This window comes from Curcuma longa, chromosome 4 (assembly GCF_044706935.1).
Source record: "Curcuma longa cultivar G26 ecotype Majalengka, Jawa Barat chromosome 4, ITB_CL_G26_1.1, whole genome shotgun sequence".
Lineage (NCBI taxonomy): Eukaryota > Viridiplantae > Streptophyta > Magnoliopsida > Zingiberales > Zingiberaceae > Curcuma > Curcuma longa.
In genome coordinates this window covers 8,246,509-8,267,496 of record NC_133864.1, presented here as the reverse complement: position 1 = coordinate 8,267,496, position 20,988 = coordinate 8,246,509, and the positions used below count along the sequence as shown (strand labels likewise).

General features: G+C 36.3%; 3 protein-coding genes across 3 annotated transcripts; all 3 read left to right on the top strand.

The window, feature by feature from the left end:
- The first annotated feature begins 165 nt into the window (after positions 1-165).
- Positions 166-11,204, top strand: LOC141827491 (ureidoglycolate hydrolase). The gene is made up of 12 exons (XM_074714754.1): positions 166-403; positions 1,290-1,375; positions 2,691-2,765; positions 5,723-5,851; positions 5,927-6,013; positions 6,190-6,392; positions 6,463-6,565; positions 7,951-8,042; positions 8,148-8,210; positions 9,676-9,916; positions 9,999-10,039; positions 10,845-11,204. Exons 1-12 carry the CDS (start codon positions 209-211, stop codon positions 10,940-10,942), a joined length of 1,413 nt encoding a protein of 470 aa, XP_074570855.1. The 5' UTR covers positions 166-208; the 3' UTR covers positions 10,943-11,204.
- Positions 11,205-11,535: 331 nt separating this feature from the next.
- LOC141827942 (uncharacterized) lies at positions 11,536-16,614 on the top strand. Its single transcript, XM_074715290.1, has 8 exons — positions 11,536-11,957; positions 13,887-14,156; positions 14,528-14,654; positions 15,159-15,220; positions 15,319-15,549; positions 15,739-15,860; positions 15,941-16,079; positions 16,337-16,614. The coding sequence occupies exons 1-8, from the start codon at positions 11,553-11,555 to the stop codon at positions 16,490-16,492; spliced, it is 1,512 nt and encodes a 503-aa protein (XP_074571391.1). The 5' UTR covers positions 11,536-11,552; the 3' UTR covers positions 16,493-16,614.
- Positions 16,615-17,895: 1,281 nt separating this feature from the next.
- On the top strand, positions 17,896-20,850 carry LOC141828686 (costars family protein-like). Its single transcript, XM_074716145.1, has 2 exons — positions 17,896-18,081; positions 20,537-20,850. Exons 1-2 carry the CDS (start codon positions 17,995-17,997, stop codon positions 20,714-20,716), a joined length of 267 nt encoding a protein of 88 aa, XP_074572246.1. The 5' UTR covers positions 17,896-17,994; the 3' UTR covers positions 20,717-20,850.
- The last annotated feature ends 138 nt before the right edge of the window (positions 20,851-20,988 follow it).

Sequence of the window (20,988 nt, the reverse complement as noted above, 5' to 3'; positions counted from 1 at the left end):
AAATGTCTTTTATATTTTCAATATTCTCTTTTGTTAATTTGAAATGAAAATATTATAAGATTGTTCAATTAATAATATTCCGGATAAAATATACTACAATCTCTAACTTCTCGTTGCGTGACACGTCATCCGAACTAGTGCGCACTGCCTTGTCCTTTCTTTTCCTCGCTAGGCGGTCACGACGCATAGTCCCGTTTCCTCTCCGATCATGCTTGCTAGGAACCCTCTTCTCCTCCTCTTCCTCTTCTCATCCCTCTCCTTGATCTCTAAGGCGACCCATGATGAAGAATCGACGAGGCGGACCATGGAGGACTTCTCCGGGTACCCGACTGCTGCTCACCCTTCCGTGCTTTCCCTCTCACCATCCTCCCTCTCTGTCGACGAGGCGGGATTGCTGAGGCAGGTGAGCTCGCTGTGCAAGTCGCTAGCATAGAGTTCAGGAAACTTGGAAAAGGAATCGTTTTCTCACTTTAGATAGCAGTTCACGGCCATTGGTAGGGACAACCTTTTTGCTGGTGCATTTGTTTCAAGTGGCGAAATAACTATTTACTTTAGGGTAATAGTATCTTCTGAACGATGAGAAAGTCACCCATCATTGGATGATCATATACCAAGAATACCTTTGTGTTCTTAGTAGGCGAGTTTTCGTGGCTAGTAGAATGGCCCTTGTCAAGCAAAATAGAAATAGGAAAAAGTTTCCTTTTTCCCTCCTTGTTTGACATATGTATACCGTTTCATTTATCTTCCTTCTATCTCTCCGGCGTTTTCGTTTTGTTTGTTTTCGCTGGAGTTATGTTTTGCCTTGTATTTTCTTTTCTGATCTTCGATTTGGTATACTTTTGAGCAAGTGAGATTACTAAAAGAAACATACAGATTAACTGGATTCAATCAAATATGGCAACCAATTAATGTAAAAAAAAACAAAAGGAAAGAGGGAAAGAGTAGGAATAGAACAGACACCCTCCCAAGGTAGATCCCTCCCGTTGTGTGGGATAGCTGTACCTCTGAGATACAACTAAATCCTTTCTCCTGCAGATCAAGATGAAGGGATAAAACACTTTTTAGCATTATGGCCCGCACTTAAGCAACATAAAAAGTTAAGCAGAACTTTAAATTTTTTATAAATTGTAAACAGATTACTCTGCCTCACATTGAAAAATAATCTCTTTCTTTCTTCCCTTCATATGTTGTTAGATCAGTGCTTCCCATTGCAGCCAAATTTCAATCTTGAAACACCTGGGAATGTTGGAGCATGATACTCATTTTCTTGGCATTCTACAATATTGCAGATAGATGAGCTGGCAGCCTTTTCAGATACTCCTGCACCATCGGTGACTCGCATTCTGTACAGTGAGAAGGATGTCCTGGCCAGAAGGTATTTCTGGAACTAGCAATCGCATGTTGTTTTGAAATTGGTAGTGAACTCATTGATGGTATATGAGGTCCTTGTGTGATCCTGTTTATATACTGGTTAAAAAACAACTGCTGCAAAAACACATCAGACAAAAATACTATATAGTTGCACTACAGGAAGTTGATTATGCTTTATGGGCTTTTGTGAAGATCATGCCAGAGTTTTGCAAGTAAATTCAGGTCGGAAATGATGTAACATAGTTTTTGGAAGAAGCTAGATTCTTGCTCCTCTCTCTAGCACTTCTATCTGACCTATAGAGTTGTTGACTTAATTATTTGAGATCTAGTATTATTGACCTGAACCAAACTTATGTAGCTTAGTTAATGGTGGTTAGTATAGAGCTGTCTTTCAAGGAAGAAAGGAGAAAGAACAACCATGTAAGTTACACCATACAAGAAAGACAACTGAACTGATTGCCTTGTGAACCGCATCAGATCTCCTAATATTTTTGGTAGGATGTTTCTCTGAAGCTGTAGGATAATGTTCTATAATAAATTGAACTTGACTTTGTCCTTTGGGTCATCTGGTTCTTTGTATCCTCTCGGGGGTGCGCTTATGATTTGACATCCTTTCTTATTCTTACAGGTTTCATTGGCTAAGGCATACTTTTGTGTCTTCTCATTTTTAATGTCCACATGTACTTTATTTAAAGATCCCAGCCCCACATCAACAGTCTTTACTCTCAAGCATTCAACACCAATGAAGTTGTGGAATTCCAATTATATTGTGTGAGAGCTCTTTGGAAATGAGAATTTTAATCAAGAAAATGACATGTAAGACAGCTTCTGGATAAGAACATTTAAAAGTTAACTTGTTGCCTCTATATTTTCCATACATTAATTTTTGGTGCCACGCCAGTAAGCTGGAGGAGGATTGGCAGAACTTACACCTCTTTTGCAGATGATGTCTCTTCTACTTGCTATACCTTCTTAAACATCTTTTTGCAAACATTTTTGAACTTTGACCAACATATTGGATCTTAGATCCATAGCATTTTCTTTTACTTCCTTAAACAAAAATCTCACAAAATATTTAAAATTGAGAGCCATGAGTGATGGGTGTTGTTTGATGTATTGGAAAAATCAAATTCCTTTCCTCTTTTATCTACTGGAAATCCTTATCTTGGTTTTCACCTAACACTTCCTCCTACGATAGCCTATTATCACTCCCATGCTTGTAAGAACGTTTTTTCTTTTAATGCTGATTGTCTTCAAATGAACTTTTCTTCTTTTAATGCTGATTGTCTTTGCAAATCACTCTTGATTTTGTGGTTCAGCTACATAAAAAACCTGATGAAAGAAGCTGGCCTATCTGTCCGTGAAGATCTTGTGGGAAACATATTTGGCAGATGGTATGTTGATAAACTTCCCTTTACTAACATATTTGTGCACAAGGTTTTGGACTTAAAAGTTTAAGTATTCATTTCTGTGACATCAAGTTGCTATTCTTTGAGTTATTTCACCCATTTTGGACGGAGAAACTTTTACAACTTCATATTTCCATTAGCTTGCTAATTGTGTTGTATCTGTCAATGTCCAAATTTTCCTTACTGTAGGTGATACTTCAAAGAATTGAATTCTCATTCTGAATATTTTGGACAATTGATATTGCTTGTGAGGAATCAATTTTGTAATATGAACTAATTTTCTAAAGTATTGTTCCGTGGAGGATATTAAATTATTGTGTTACTCCCTATCTCTATGTTTTTAGTGCAACTTTGCTTCTCCCTAGCCTGTACTCTTTTTTTCTTGTTTTGTTCTTTCCTCTCATATGTGCTCTCTTCATTTATCTTTCTCCTGCCATGTTGTGGTATTACCTTGTAAATGTTAAAAACAGGTGTGGTTTAGTAATCATGTGTTTTTTATGCTCTTAAAAAGGGTAGCTGTAAGAAATTCAAACTAATAACTCTTTAATCTATAATGAAATGTAGATTAGATGTTGAAGTCAAATTCTGTTAAGGATCATTTTTTTTGCTAGTCATCAATCCAATTATCCTTGAAGTAACGATGCACTGAAACATTAATTGACTCTGTATATGTGCATATAACATTTTGTAGTAACATAATCATCAAGCGGTCAAATAGTTTGGATAAGTGAACCAGGTAACATATGGTATGGTTATTTAGTCAACTTATCAATTTTTTAAATTTTCTTGAGTTTGTTCAATCATATAGTTAGCTTGTACTAAAGACTAGTTGGTTGATATTTTGTGTCTTTTAATCAATGAAATTCGTAAGAAACGTCCTAATTTTTGTTACTAAAATATATATGGACAAATACATTATTTACTCTTCTAATTATCTGCTCCAGATTTCCTGTTTGCAGGGCCTAGAAAACATTTTCCAGAAGTGGTGCATGTGGTCTAGTCAAAAATAGTTTAATGTTTATCTTAATGTCCTAGTAAATGCGTTTAAAATTTAAAACTCTTTTCTCTAATGACTTGCATGTTTATTGCTTTAGTTTAGGGACATACATTGAGTTCACGTTATTTTGGGATGAAAAATTATGGAAACAGGTTGATTTTGGTCATTGATAGGATAGTTATTTATTGCTAGACTACAGGGGGTTAATAACAGGTTCACCCAAATCGAAATTCCTAGCACAAACACAAACAAATCAAATGTTAATTGCGTGTGTACTCATGTATTGTTTGTGTCAAGAATATGTAGTGGAAATATAATAAGTCATAAACACACAATGTTAACAAGTAGATTTAATGTTAGAAACCCCTCTCCGACTCCACGATCTATGATGCGTTTGGTACATCACTCCCACGAAAGTTCCACTAAAAAACACAAGATTACCTAGGTGTTTGAGTTGAACCTTCAACCTTATCCAAACCCTTGAAAGTTTTGAGCAGAGTTAACATGAGATTAGAGAGTAATTTATGATGTTTTTGTGCAACCTATAACCAACTCAAAGCCCTTCAAGATTTATATAAGAAACAACTCCAACAACTCTAATTTGTCTTTCCTTTAATCAACTAGAAACACTGACAGTCGATTGATCGGATGAATATAGTCATTGAATTGCTAATGACTCTTTGGGCTATTAAGCCTACACATAGTCGACTGAAGTGCTATGACTCCTTGGGTTGCTCAAGCCTACACAAAGTATACAAAATTGCACAACGCCTAAGATTAAATGACACTTAATTTTGTAATCTCTCATGGTTTAATGTTGTCGATGCTTCTCGCCCTATATTTCACCTTTCTAGAGGTCTTCAGTCCCTCTGATGCACCAAGCTCCTTGAGCTTGCTCTTTGCCATCCTTCACCTTTTACTTTAAATTCACTTTGTTACGAGCCACCCTAGAGTTCACATTATCAGATCTTTGGTCCATCAGATGCACTAGGCTTTTCATACTTGCTCCATGTGGTCTTTCACCTTGCCTCCAAGTTCACCTTATTGTGGGCCACTCCCTGCTCCTTGTCTTAGATTCACCTTGTTAGGCCTCCAATCTCTCTCTCTCATATTCACCAAGCTCCTAGAGGTCGCTCAGTGCCATTCTTTGCCTTGCCTCCTAGTTCACATTGTTACAAATTTCTAAGTCATCAAACATAAACGATCTCACGATCACATCAAACCGGCTCAACCCCGTCGACTCAACATGCTTCGAGAGCTTAATGTGCACTTTGCCAATTCCTTGCATACCTGATGCACACATCAAAAATACATAATAAATTTAACTTAAATCCAATGCCAAATATATCTCCCACTTGGGATCATCATCGCACCAACAATTTTGTTCTACATGAACTGACTAGTTTTGATGATGATATTGTTCCTCTTCTATCTCCTTCATTCCATCCTTTTCATTTTGATATATATTTTTTTTTTGATAATGCTAGTTTACTTGTTGTCTTTGTTTTTTATTTACATTTGTTTCCCTCCCATCTTGTATCTATGTTTAACATGTAGGATTTCCAATCATAATATATCTAAGTTTTCTGTATATACAATTTGTATCTGGTATCAAAAGCAAGGCTAGATCACACATAAGACTTGTAAGGCTCTCAAATCATTCAATTAACTGTCCAAGCTAACAAGCAAATTCCAAATTCACATGTGCCAAATATTTGTTTGGGCTGGCTTGTGTGATATGGTTGACAATTATATATCAGATCTTCTGTATATCTGTTGTATATTCATTCAGGCACCTCGAGGAAAACTTCTATTTGCATTTTAATGACTGTTCCTAACTAGTACAAGGGTTAAAAATGCTGGTAGATGTACATTCATGCTTGATCTTCAATCTAAAACCTGAATGTATTGTTTACTGATCATGATGAATGATCCAATTTCATAGGAATGGCTCTGATTCAGGTGTTGGAGCAGTTGCTACTGGTTCTCACATTGATGCAATTCCATATTCTGGAAAATATGATGGGGTAGTTGGTGTATTGGGTGCCCTAGAGGCAATACGAATCTTGAAAAGGTGCAAAAGTATCAGGCTGTAGTGTTCTAGAATGCTCGTTTCTGTGCTTATTCTGCTTTGATGATTTTTTTGCAGAATTGGCTTCCAACCGAGGAAATCTCTGGAGGTTATCATGTTTACTTCTGAGGAACCTACACGGTTTGGAATCAGCTGCTTAGGAAGGTCTATATTAGTATACTTAATCTTTGTTTGAGTTAGAAATATCATCTAGATTCCTCTGAGTGCGTGACATAGCTATTCTTCTTTTCCTTCTTTGACCTGCATGCATATGATGAGCTACGAATATGAGAATGTGAACCTTAGTAGCTTCATCTCATGTTTTTCTTTGAAACTTGCAGCCGCTTATTGGCAGGGATCCATCCACTTGCAAATGCACTTAATAAGGCAGTTGATAGCCAAAATATTCCCTTCTTTGATGCTGCAAGAGGTGCTGGCTATGATGTACGCCAAGAAGATTTACCAAATATGTTTTTGACAAAAACTAGCTATTCTTCTTTTGTGGAATTGCATATTGAGCAAGGACCAATTCTGGAGGATGAAGGTTGTGCACTTGACAAGTTTGCTTACACATGATCTAATGAGGTCAGTTGAGTGATTTCTTAATGTTGCAGGTGTTTCGATTGGCATTGTTACTGCAATTGCTGCCCCTGCAAGCATCAAAGTAGACTTTGAAGGAAATGGAGGTCATGCTGGAGCTGTCCTAATGCCTGCAAGGTTTGTCTAATACAGATACTCGAATTGTTTTCTTTACTCGTGGTGTAAATTTGATAATTCTGTTGTGTGATACAAGTTGACAATATGATATTTCTTGCACTTAAATCTACTTACTAATTTGTCAAAGAGCTCCACCTCGTGACTAACTGATAAAGAGGAACTAAGTCGAGCATTTAAATATTTTGATACAGGTTTAATACTGTTACCATATAGCATAGCCTAAATCAGGGAAGACCCATACATTTTGTCAAATTTTCTGGGAAGACTATACATTTTGCCAAATTTATCATGATACACCTTTTGTCATTCAGTCATAACCATGCCTATACTGTGTCCTTAAGTAGTTCATTTATTAATCTCTTCACTTTAGGACTTCATCTGCTGCGGAAAGCGTTTTGTTTCTCCCACTTCATCCAGTCGGATGCTATGTTTTCCCAGTGGCAACATTTAGCTGGTAATAACTATAACAACAATATGTTATAACCAACTTCCTTTATTGAGTGATAATGTATAATAAAGCATCTTATTTAACTATGAGTTGTTATGGATGCATGCCACTGGAGTTTGCGACTTTTAGCTAGTCATCATAATCCATAGTGGCATAGTCATGGGACTGTCTTGCTTCTTTTGTCTCATATTGTCTTATCACTAGAGTTGAACATTTCTAAATATGATATGCGTGCCCTGATTTCTTGAGAATGCATTGATTGCATCCATATTTTAGGAGGAATGATTGTTCCCTGTTATCTTCTCCTTTCATACTTTTCACTGTCAGGATTTAGGGAAGCCTTGTACTCTAGTTTGATTTTAATATGCATGGTTGTCTCCTTATTTTGTGTTCATTCTCAAGTATAAACTGTCTTTGCAGATAAGTTATGTTCAATTTGGTTTTACCTTTTTTCCTTTACTTCCCAAATTCCCTTTTCCAATCTTACAAAGCTGTATGTGTTATTTCAGACTTAAATATGATTGCTTTTCAATGACAACCAATTTTATCTTCTACTATATGGAAAACTCTCATGATTTTGGTCCTTGACGAGGTGCCTCCATACCATATTGGATGTAACAATTTCTTGTTTAGAGCAGGAGTAACAAAGTAAAACCCCTCTCAATAGTTGTTGTGTGGATTTGCAACTCCGACCTCTAGCAAAAAAGTCCTCTAGATCTAATTAGTTTACCACTAGACCAAATGACTGTTGCTTATATGGTGAACTCTTTGTTGATAAGATCCAGCATATGTTGATTACTTTCTTGCTAAAAATGGACATTTCATGTTATTTTTGGATGAAAGATATTTTATGCTGTTTCCCTAAAATGGATTTTTTTTTATTATTTCAATCTTTAATTATATGGTTACAATAACTATCATTGCTATTATTTAACAGAAATGATGCAGGATTGGCAGCAGCAGAGTTAGCGCTGGCTGTTGAGAAACATGTGCTTGAATCTGGATCCATTGATACTGTTGGCACTGTAGGTATAAACCTTTGGCCTCATTCATTTACCATTCCTCCAGTGTTTATCATCATCATATTATCTGATATATGACATTCTGACATCACAAACTTCCAATTTCTTCTAGGAATTCTGGAGGTTCATCCAGGAGCTATCAATAGCATTCCCAGTAAATCACATTTGGAGATTGGTATGCCACTCTTGTGAGACACTCGGAAAGATTACTTATAAAATAGAATCTTTGAAAATTTGTTAATTTCTAGGGCTAGCATGATATAGGTTTGCATGCACTGATTTTTTTAGAGTAGCTTTCAATTCACTATTATTGTTGTATTGCACTAGAAATTTACTGGAACTGGCAACTACCCGATACCTTCATGAACTGATGCTGACTCACTAGGCTTTTTAATTGCTTAAAATGGTTTGCTAAACAGCTGATTATTTGTTGGAACTTGACCTAGTTTTATGTTGAATTTTTTAAAATAAGCATTGTTTTCTAGAAGGTTTTCAAACACAGAAGAACAGGAAAGCTCCTGGAACTCACTAAGAACTTTAGGTTCACATTTAAATTTTGGAGTGAGATTGAGATATTTAAATATAGATTCATGCATAAAGTTATGCTTTGCTAAAAGGTGGACTTTGTGGAGATATGTATTTCGCTCATGACAAATTTGGGTCATATGTGTTTTAAACTGGTGCAATTTGGATTGTTCAAGCGATCCAATGACTTGGGATAAGCTTGAAGATGTGCAACCCAAGAAACACAACCAAACTAATGGTGTGGACTAGTCTATATAAAAACTCAAGTGGATTGGCCAAACTCACATCGAATATAAGTAATTTTGTGAATTCTAGTAAGTCTCTTTTCCATTTAAATTGCTAAACTTCTCCCTCAGTGCATACAAAACTTCTACCACTGGATTTGCGCACTGCAGTGATCGAATTCCATCGACTTTGTTTCCATGTTGGGTGGACTGTGGGTTCTTCTTCAGTAATGCAAGTCGCAGAGGAGCAGACGATCTTATAAATTCGTCAGATCCTGGTACACACCATTGATGGTGACAATAAGGAAAGAGATTACATGTGGAATCAACAAGTAATCATTTTAATCCAGTGGCCATAAATAATTTCTACAACAATCTTGAGGATTAATTTTTTGCCTGCGGAGATGGTTCTTTTGACAATTAAGGATATAGGAGAGCTCATCCAATTGGGGATGTTTGACAGCTCAAAATTTAAATGGTGACAGAAAAGAAGGCACCTTCATGCAATTAAAGGTGGTCAAAGTCCTCAACATTCTCAAGCCTGGAAAGGGAGAAACATTGGTGTCGGCCCAAGCATGAAGCAACTTGGAGATCGATGACTCAACGTGTTGTGGTCGTGTCCTCAATTCAATGTCAGATCATGGGGACCTACTAGCATCATGTGAAGGAGAAGAAACTTTGGAATGCCCTGGAAGGAAAAAGAGTTTCATATTCGAGGACACCACAAATAAAAAATCTCTTATGTTTGCATGCTATTTCATTTTTGAAACTTGAAGCACAAATTTCATTTTCATTGAATGACAGAAGGCTATTGTACCATCTGATTTGTATTTGCTGAGCATGTCAAGCTTTGTTACGCCCTTTGAAACTAATTTTTCAACATTCTTACAGACACACGAGACATCGACATGAAGAGAAGGAACATTGTGATTGAGAAAATTAAACAATCTGCTATTAGGATTGCAAAGGAGCGTCGAGTTGAATTGTCACAATTTGAAATTGTTAATCAGGATCCACCTGCTCTTTGTGATGAATCAATAATCAATGCAATGGAAGCTGCATCGCAACATTTGAACCTGAGTCATAGGTTGATGATCAGTAGAGCTTACCATGATTCACTCTTCATGGCCAGGTACATGTATTTTCTCTTATCCTGTTTCTTCCAAGTATTACACATGGCATAGGCTAACAGTTTCCTACGATAATAAATGCAGAGTATCTCCAATGGGCATGATATTCATTCCTTGCTACAAAGGTTTGCTATATTAAACACAGCTTGTTCTTTGATATCTATTGTTCACTATTGCAATGGAAAAGATGATTCCTAGTATAATCGTGAAGTTGATGTAATAACAGCTCCTCATTTTCATTACTATGCATCTTTTTTCCCCCTCAAGATATCAAGAGTTGCCTCATATTCCTTTCTACCCCTTTCTACTCCTACTAAACCGGTTTGAATCGGTTAACTAAAGGGGGAAAATATAAAATTGCTCGTTTCTTTCCCTTCTTATGATCATCTGCTTTAAAATTGCTCTACTATTTTGTTGATGCCTTCTTCTCAAGTTGACCGTCTTGCTAAATTGTATTGAAGGTCTCTCATCCGTGAGGTCACCCTCTCGGCCCAATCTTCCAGCATGATTAAATTGAGAAAAATGAACAATTTCATATGGAAATATTTATTTTTTAATTGAGAGTTTAAATCACTCATTTTACTACCATATAACCGAGATGATCTTGAAGGGGAAAAGACAATAGTTATTTTTCCTTTTTTTAAAGAATTAGTAATTGGTCTAAATTGGTTTAAGAAGCTCTGAATAGTTGGTAGATGTTCCTCTTTTCTTATAATGAAAAATAGGAACACCGGTATGATTTTGCCTCATAATAAAATATGAGGTAGAACAATAAGCATTATGTTCCAACGTCGTTGGAATATAATCGTTTCTTTTCAGACCATGACCACTAAAGTCTCGAAGTTAGCTTATTTTCAACTTTGTTCTTGGATTAATGCGTCGTTCGATCTTTTGATTTGGATCTAATCCTCCTTGATTCCGGCATTGCAGGTTACAGCCACAAGCCTGAAGAGTATGCATCGATAGAGGATATTGCAAATGGAGTTAAAGTATTAGCTCTCACTCTAGCCAAGCTATCCCTGGACTGAAACTCTTTTCACAGCCATTTTGATCAAAGAACTTGTATATCTCAAGCTTCCATCTGAACTCTTGGACTATCGATTTTGAAATAAGCCAGCATTAGTCATGCTCCAGTAATTTGGAAGAAATGTGAATTGCACAAGTGACCTTTTCGCATGCTAAAGCCTTTAGATCATAATTCTATCAAATTGTAAAGATTTATATGGTATTTTAGCGTATTTAACTGTGAAATTCAACTTAAATATGTAGAGTTAATTAAGTGTGAGTCAAGTAAGTTGAGTTTCTTTTGCACAATTAGGAAAATAGGATTATAGATAAAACAAGTATTCTATGAGGGGTTGCATTAAGCAAGGATTTAACTTGAAACTTTGGTTGTTTGTTTTGTGTGGAATGTTTGTTTCAGAAAAAAATTATTAGTTAATAAAAACATTAATATTTTTGATTTTTTACAAAATATAAAAAATGATACTTTAAATAGTTTTGTTATTTTAATTTTTGATTTATTTTTTGCCTGTCAAAAAAAAATTTATCGTATCGTTCTCGACGGTAGCTTTCTAATCTCGGTTCCAGAGTGTTCTCTCTCCTCAATCCAATTCTCTTTCTTCCAAAGGCCTGCGAATGTACTCAACTGGTTTATTGAGCTCCTCTCTGGTTTTCCAACCGATTCGACCTTTCAAACCCTTCCTCCTACGATGCCCTACCCTCGCGCAGCCACGCATACCGCTCTGCTCGGCGGAACCGGAACCGCCAAGGAGGAGCAGCGGAAGTGGCAGCGGCAGAGGGAGAGCGAGCCCCCCTACGGACAGCGGCGCGGGGGCACCTGGGGGGAGAGGTGCGAGAAGGCGCTCGTATCGGACCTCGAGGAGGTCCTCCATCAAGAAGAGCCTCGCGCAGGAGCAGGTCGTGTTCACGACGCCCGTGGCGAGGGATCCCGTGGTGGCCATCATCGGCGGCGGGGTCTCGGGGCTCGTCTGCGCCTTGACGCTTGAGGAGAGAGGGATCAGATCGACGGTCTTCGATACGGTTTGCTACTTCCCATATGCCGCTAGTACTGCTTTCCTCTCACTGGGAGGAAGGTGATTCTTTGCTTGCTTTTGAATGAAGATAAATGATTTGCTTGAATGAGTAAGCACAATGATATAGTGGCAAATGGAGATATTTTGAGCTCGGTCTCTCTTATTGATTTAGTTTACAATCTATTAACAATTGCTTTAATGCATGTAAGTGAAATCTAGAAGATAAGGATTTAGAACATCCTTTATGCTGGTGTTAGCCAGAAATGATTTCTTCTTTTAAGAAAAAACACGAGATTCTACCTGAAGGTACATGTTTTCCTTAATATCAATAACCTTATTTAAACCTGTAATGCATCTCTTCATGCAGAAATGATTACATTTGTATTAACCTGAAAAGGGTTACTTTTAGCCCACATTTAACCTTTTGTTTCTTTCTAAATGTGCTAGAATGCCAAAAGAGTGCATTGATGCATGACTTTCAAGAACTATTGTTGATTTGACAATTAACTTCTAAAATAGAGTTGTATTAAATATTTCAGATGCACCAATTTGTGACTTCTGAATAGATATCAAATATTTTCCACGTGAGTTCTTGAAATCTGTAGTCGTGTGGATCCCATACCATTTGAACCTGTTTTTGATTTTCATTGAGAAGAATAGTTTACTCAAGCATGACAATATGTGAAGGTGTGTACTAATTGTTTTGCACATTGTTTCACACCATCTTCTTAGACAAATTTGATTCTAAACCAATGTGGATACTTTTCTTATGCTTGCTCTTTGTGTACTTAAACTTTAAGTTAAAATTTTCAAACCCAGCTACAAGGCTGAAAATTTGTCTTCTTCTCCAAGCATCAATTGGGCATTTAATGATCTGGCCTTATTTTCAAAACAATTATCTCTGAGGAATTGAAACATTGACAGATTAAAATTGAAAGTTGCAGCTCTATGAAGTATTCATTTAGCACAATTCTATTTGCTAATAGGATTTAGCTAATCATGATAGTGATTTTGTGAACCATTCTCATTATACTTACTAAATCATATATACAAAATTTGATAGGCATGTTTTGACCCAGATGTGTCTGGAATGCCCCTAATAACCAATGAATGAAAAGTGCTTTTCCTTACTGTAGTTTCATAAGAACTTGATGAGTTGATCTGCCTAATACATATACATTTGCTTTTACTGCTATATTGGGAGTTACTCTAAAGATTGCTTTGACATGAACAGATAGTGGATTTGTTTTTGTCTTTTTTTGAACCTTTTCACGGCTTAATAGAAAATTTAGTAAGCCAGTATTTTTTTTACATGTTTCAGAATTTGGTTAGTTAGTTTGGTTATGATAAATTGAATGAAATTTTGCATTTTTTTAATACACTATCGATGTGACATGGGCATTAAAGAAGTTTAAGAATCAATTTTCTTTTTATAAGGGCTAAAAAAATTACTTTTTTTTTATTCGGTATTGTAGGGTGGATCTCTAAAGATATGAAAGATTTTCCGTTATGCCATACATGACTTATTGGATACAACATTCCACTAGATTCTATATGTTACTTTAAATTGAGTATGGAATCATGGTTACTCACTTTAAATTGAGTATCCATTTCTCTCCTGTTCTTGCTAGAACTAGAAACCCTATATTTGGTCAAGTTGTTAGTTTTCCAAAATAGTGTATATGTAAAAAAGTACTTCGAATAATTGCTATTTGACTCAAACTTGTTCTAAAAAAAATAATGTATTTTAAATTATTTGTTGACATAACAAAGGAAATTAGCCAACCACATCTAGTGGGATGCGGCTTGGTTGTTGTTATTATATAGACAAAGGAAATGCATTTACACAATAATCTCCTAGGATCGTCTTTGTTCCCAGTGGCAATGCACTTACCTTGAAATGACTATCCTATGTTTATGTCTATGTTCTTTGTAGGGGGTGCATGGGTTAGGTGGAAGGATGGCAACAAGGATTATCAGTCCCAAGCCATTGGTTTTTGATCATGCAGCTCAATTCTTTACTGTAAGTGATTCTAGATTCCAGAAACTAGTTGATGGTTGGTTGGAGAAAGGCTTGATTCAGGAATGGAAAGGACTGTTAGTAGAACTTGAAGCTGGTGGACATTGTGTTCCTGTACCTTATACAACTAAAAGATATGTAGGAACTAATGGAATGCGTCCACTGATGGATTCAATCATATGTCAGGTTAGAGTTAGATTCTTTCCATTTACTTTGAATTACTACTTATTGAAGAAACATCATTATTTATTGGTTTGGGTTAGAACTATGGCTTTTCTTTACACTGAATTTTTCTTTTAGAAAAAGGAAAATTAAAAGTTCCATGTTTTTATTTTCCTCATATGAAGAATCTGCAGTGCTGTTAGTTCAATACCAGTAGTCTTCTTAGGAACCTTGTATTAAGTGTTTAAGGAGTATACGCTATATAATTTTATACACAGCAATGCAGTACTACTATGTTTAGCCAACATAAGTTTATCATTTATTTTCCTTTGGTTAGGTTGGTATACCTTCGAGCTCTTTGCTCTTGCTAAGTAGCATTTCAACTCCAACTGCAGAGTAAATTGGTCAATATTGTGAGGCCTTGTTGGGTAAGCAAGCTAGAGCCATTTAATGGGATGTGGCGATTGGCTGAGAGAGATGAATATCATGGCCAGTTTGATGCAATTGTAATTGCACATAATGGTAATTATATTCCTTATCTTGATGAACATGTTTTATGTATGGGCACCTTTGTTCAATCAGTTTGATGACTTTTAGCAGTTTCTCCTACATATTTCTTCCTTGATGAAGAATTTGATTATTTCCTAGAAGAACTGGATTTTCATGGTACACATCCATTTACATGTTCACTTTCTTCCTCCCGAAAGCTAAGATCAACTAGAGGCTTGGAAAGAATGCTCCAAGAATACGCAAATGTTTGTGCCATAAGTTTAGGCTTGTCCAAACATAATTCAATTAGCAAATGATCATTTATATACTTTCTTAATGATTAGTGTCCGATCTGTTTCTTCTGCATCCCTGATTGTTCCAAAACTTATATGTTTTTTGTAAGCCTTCCATGCTCTAACAACCAACACTACTTGTGACTCTCTGGAAAAAGAAGCTGATCTCTCTCTCTCTCTCTCTGTGTAAGTTCTCTGTCTTTGATCTTTTTTTTAAAATATCTTCAATGTCCTTCTGCAACAGGAAAATGTGCAAATCGTTTGCTTTCATCATCAGGCTTACCTTTGCTAACTAAACAGATGAAGGTTTCTGCTGAACTTTTTAGAACATGTGTTGTGAAGTTGTCACAATGATAATTTATTTTTGAAATTGCTGTTCCCTTATGCCTATTTGATGTTTGCAGACTCTAGAACTAAGTTCCATTTGGGCTCTTCTTGCTGCATTTGATGATCCTCTTCCAATCCCAACAATTGGGGATTTTGGATCTTTTGATGGAGCTTTCATAAAAGGTGTTCATTCCCTTTCATGGATGGGCAACAACACCAGCAAGCTCTTCCCACTAGAAAGTGGCAAACCTCATTGTTGGACCTTTTTCAGCACTGCTGCCTATGGGAAGCAAAATAAAGTTCCACAGGTTGTATAGCTATGGATAATGATCCTTCTTTTTCCCTTTATGTAATCAGTCTTTCATGCTATTGTATCTTGCAAAATTCCTGATAGGCCTATTGCTTTATTTAATCAATATGGCATACTCTTGCATTTTTTTCACAGTTCATGGTGTTGCCAGGTTACTCAATGCAAGCTTATCTGAATATACATACAGGAAAGCATACCTAATGCAACAGCAGAGAAAGTGACAAATGACATGCTTGAAGGTGTAGAATCAGCTCTTGGAATATCTAAAGGATCACTCGAGAAGCCTTTTTACACTAGAGTTCAATTATGGTTTGCATTACCTTTACCAGTGTTGCTCCAATTTTAAAAATAAATGGATCATAACTATATATTTGCTTTCAATCTAATAGGGGTGCAGCCCTTCCAACAAATACTCCTGCAGTTGCTTGTATATTCGACCCTAGAGGGCGTGCAGGAATTTGTGGTGACTGGCTACTTGGTTCAAGTGTGGAAGCTGCAGCATTAAGTGGAATGGCTCTTGCTCATCATGTCAGTATGGTCTCTATTCATTGTTTGTTAATTCAATATTTCTTATGATAATTTTAGTTGGAAATCCATCAGACTCTTGGCTAGAAGTTGTTGGTCATCCTTATATAATGTTCACGAGCCTAGTAGAACTTTGTTGTATAGTTAGATAATCTAGATTTGCAAAGATATATAAATTTCAGCTGTAGGTCAACTATAGAAATGACAGTGTGCTATTATAGACATATAATGTCGCATTAACGAACTATATAATCTCGCAGATGGCTGATTATTTCAAAAGTGGAGGAACACAGTCGGATGAATTTGCTATCGGATTGAACAGTACATTTCAGGCAATTGCCGGTCAGGATATCGGTCAGTTTCCTGGTCTTAAATCTGAAAAACAAGTTGAACCACAGGCATGTACAGCCTTGTAGAGTTCCAATAGATTATGATTGGTAACAAGAAGCTCCAGAACATGGAAATTTTGTTAGGAAATGTTTGTGGTCCTTGTTATGTTTGAATTGTTTGATTCTAGCCTACATTTCAGAGACTATAAGTTGTTTGATTCTGTTCAGGGTTAATTTTGGTTTCTTTTTTTAAAAAATTAATATGTTTGTTCTTGAATCCACAACAATTTTCATTTTGGCATCAAATTTGTTACTACTTAAGTGCTCTACAGTGTTAAATGCTGCATTTCGGCTTGGACAATGAAATGAAATCATTTCAAACATAGCACAACAGGAATGGATCATAAATAAAGCACCTAAACAACAAAGGAAATATTCTAGCAAAAAAATAAACTCTATTTACTACAAACAGAGGACCCCTGTAAACAAGAGGAGAATACATAATAGAATGAACTCCTACAAAATTGAAGTTGTCAATGGCTCATCCGGCACCTGTGGTTCAAGAAGAAGTGAAAACTGCGTTCATCAGCAGTATCCAAATCCTTCCTTTTAAAAGTTGAACTTCTTTGCCACTGAAAAGGGATAGCAGAATATATTTTTTTATCAAAAAGTTTTTTTTTATTGCAGCAAAAAAAAATGACAATTCTTACTCCGAGGTCCCTTCATGACTGTCCCATGCGATTTCAAAAGGAGATAAATCATGGAAGTTTCATCTCGCAGGGGCATTTGTTAGAATTTTTTTTGATGAAACAGTTAAAAAAGGGAGTATCAACATTCAGTAAATCTCTGACCCAGATGATTTAGGTGAAAGGGATTCAAAATGCAATCTAGAACTGAAAAGAGAATCCAGTGAGGCAAAAGATGCACTCTTCAGTAAAACCCAAAAAAAAAACAAAAGTCAGAAATTCCACCTGGATCTACCTCATTATCTGATTGAAAGACTCACCTGTTGAATTGGCTTCAAACACAAGACTCAGTTGATGGTTCAGTGGATTCCTGGTGCAAACAACTACATCAGCAAGGTGAGTTTTCCTGCTAGATTAAACAGCTCAACTCCGACCATGGCGATCGATCGGATGATCCATTCTCGAGGGAGAAGGGATGGAACAAGCGTTCGATCGGGCGATCCATCGTTGAGGTAGGGAAGGAAAAGGGAACGGGACAAGTGTTCGTTCGGAATGCGGCCAATCAAATGGAACGAAATTTGTGAAAGTTATATTTTACCCCATATATTAACTATTTATCATAATGACCCCTATTATTTTACTACCCTGCACTTTATAAGTATTCTTATGGGCTTTTCTGCTATTAATAAAAGGGTAAAATGAAAATAACATTTCCAATTGACCAATAGAAAGGCAGCATTTTCAACTTTGTATCTGACCAATGGAAAGAGAGGATTTCCTACTCGGTGTCTGATCAAGATTGTAGATCCGAGGGCTAGACCCGATGTATCTCGTCCTGGCAGTCGATGAAAAGAGTAGAAGGGTGAGACCCTGACCAAGGTTTCAGAAGGAGAAGGGAAGGGAATGGCGTTGAATGTGGAAGAAGAAGTGGTGCGGCTCAAGGAAGAAATACAACGACTTGGTCAGCCACAGGATGATGGCTCCTACAAGGTAATTTCTTTTTTTATTTCCTCTCGTCGAATTTCGATTCTGATTAGTTGGAATCAATTTGTCGTTGGGCGTCTTCCTTGCCGATTGCCCTTTTACATTGTCTGTGTAGCTAAAATCTCATGGATCTGGGATTTGCTGTCGTGCTTGTTGATTGGGCGAAAAGACGAGCCATTTCCATGTAGATTTTTTTAGCAAAATGACATGATTCATCGCCATGCTTTGAAATTACTTTATTCTTCAATATATTGAGGCGATTACTGAAATTGGATTTTTCTGTACCGTATCTATTATAAAGATATGATCTTTGAGATCAGGTTTTAGGGTTTTCTTTTGCTGCATTGAATGCTAGATAAGTTTTTGGGGGTTTCTAGGCTGCATTGAATGCTAGATAAGTTTGTGGGACTGATATGGAAGTTGAATAGTTCGGATTGGAAGTTTTACACACTTTTGTCATTGGTGCTGGCCAAGAGGAATACTCAACGAATTCTATCCTATGGTTTGGCACTGTGGTTGATTGTTTGATTGTTCTTATTGTAAAATTCAAGGCTTGTCTAGTGGGGAAAGGAAGTAAAACTTAAGAGAAGCCTGGGATATCAGGGTCATTGTTATCATCACCGACCAGGTACGCCGTGTCATTGTTCGAATCTTCTGTTTGTGAATCGCAGAAAAAGATTTTTTGTATGTTGGATGGAAGAATGAGTCTTTTTGAGGGGAAAACTGGATTGGAACTTTTTTGGGAGAAACTAGTGTGATGATGAGATTGTTTTTGGATAATTGGAGAAAGGGTGGAGAGGGACAAGATGCAAATGGTTTTTGCCCTTTTTCAACAGGGTTCGGGCTATTTAGAGTTACAAATGAATCAAATGTTCGTGAGCAAGCAGTTTTTTGTTTCTGATTATTTAGGTTTAGAATTTTATCTTTTTTGACCAATAAGAATATCATTAGATTCATGAGAGTGTGATGTAACTGACATATTTTTTAAAGTTGAAGTGGGTTTTGAGTCATCAAGTTGATTTAGGTCAAATCATTTTGATAGACCTAGGAATGTCAAATGGTCGAGGTAAGACAACTAATATGCTTGGTGCTCCCACAAACTTTGATGGACATAGAGTGGTAAGATCATCAATGTGTTCTAGCAAGGTGTTTTGATCAAAATGATGATCCAAATAATCCATTTCAACTCAAAAAGAAATTTGTTAAACAAATCAGATATATCTTTATTTTACAGATCCAATATAGTACCCATATTCATCTAAAATGATTTAGTTTCAACTTTTAAACAAATTAAAAAGGAAAAATAAAAAATTGTGACAATTAATGGTAATATAGGCATGTAAAATAGAAAAGGTGAGAGTAAGTGTGTAATTTTAGATAAATGAAACTTGGTGCTTCTGTTGGGAATTCCCTGACCTTAGGGTTGCTAGTAAGGGAATTTGCCTATATATTTTTGGAAAAGAATGATGGGAGAGGGTATGCATTTTTTTATAATTGAAAGAGGTGGGCGGAGGACTGTAGGAAGAAAGAAACAAAGAAATTTTTTTCTTGCAGGCTTCGGAAGAAGAGGAAGAGTGATTAATTGTGAAGGGAAAGGGCCATGCAAGTATGCAACAATAGAAACATAACTTACACAAAGTGGTCTACAAGTCTCCTTTCAACTCATCGAAACAAAGCATAGATCAATCTGTACCACTAATCGATCAATTGTCCATCTGAATTTGCATTTAATTATCTTGATCCGATGACTTAAAAGAGGGCTGTCATTGAAATTCTTTATTATTCTGTCCACCTCCATGTAAGTCTTGTTTCATGACTTCAAATGTGTAATTTCCATTTTAATTTTTTTATGTCTTCAAATTTTACCCATTATGTGAAATTGGTCGAGTAGATTATTTTGATGGTAATTGCATTTGGTGATTCCTAATAATAATTGCCATTTTTATTTTCTAATTACTACAACATTAACGATGCAGAATCGATATTTAGTACGTCAATGATTTAAGTTATAAGTTTTTGCACATTTCAAAGTGAGTATCATCAATACTTAGGATGACATCGCAATATTTAATTCATCATTTGCCACAGTTAAATTCTTAATTGGCACTTATATAGCTATTGAGCATTGCTTTTAGATATATAGAAACTTGATTTTGTTTTTCAGAAGGCCACTTGCTCGATCTCCTTAAGAATGAGATAGCCAAGGAAATAGAGTAACCTTACTAAAAGAATCTGATTAGGGCACCACCATGAAATTGTGGTCAAACCTGTAGGAGCTTCTCTGCAATCATTTGAAATATAAAGTGCGTCAAAGTCTCATTTATGTTTATAATTATGTCAATGTTTATGCCTGTAATAGTTGTCAGCTACATTGAACTCCTTAAGATCAAACATTCGTTCAGTTTTTTTGCTTTCCCTTTCCCTTCAATCAAAACACTGACCTCCCTCTTGAATGTTGCAGGTAAAGTTCGGGGTCCTGTTCAATGACGATAGATGTGCTAACATATTCGAAGCGCTAGTCGGAACTCTTCGTGCTGCAAAGAAGAGAAAGGTCGTCAAATACGACGGCGAGCTTCTGCTTCAGGGTGTTCATGACAATGTGGAGATCATACTTCTGCCCCCCACCGAGACTGCTGCATGAGCTAGATCACCTAACTCGAACTGTGCTTTTATTTTCTCTTATTCGTTGTTAAGTTTCTTCTTATCGTTTGACTTCTGACGATGGATTATATTCGAAGAGTTTGAAAATTTTATAAGAATTAAATATTCGAATTATTTATTTATTTTTATTTTGAACTTCTTTGCGACCTTAAATAGTCAACGGGTGTCGTGGAATTTTAAAAACAAAAGGGCCCTGAGTATAAAGTTCCAAAACCGACGCAGGCTTGTCGGCATTCTTTTAATTTGCTCCTT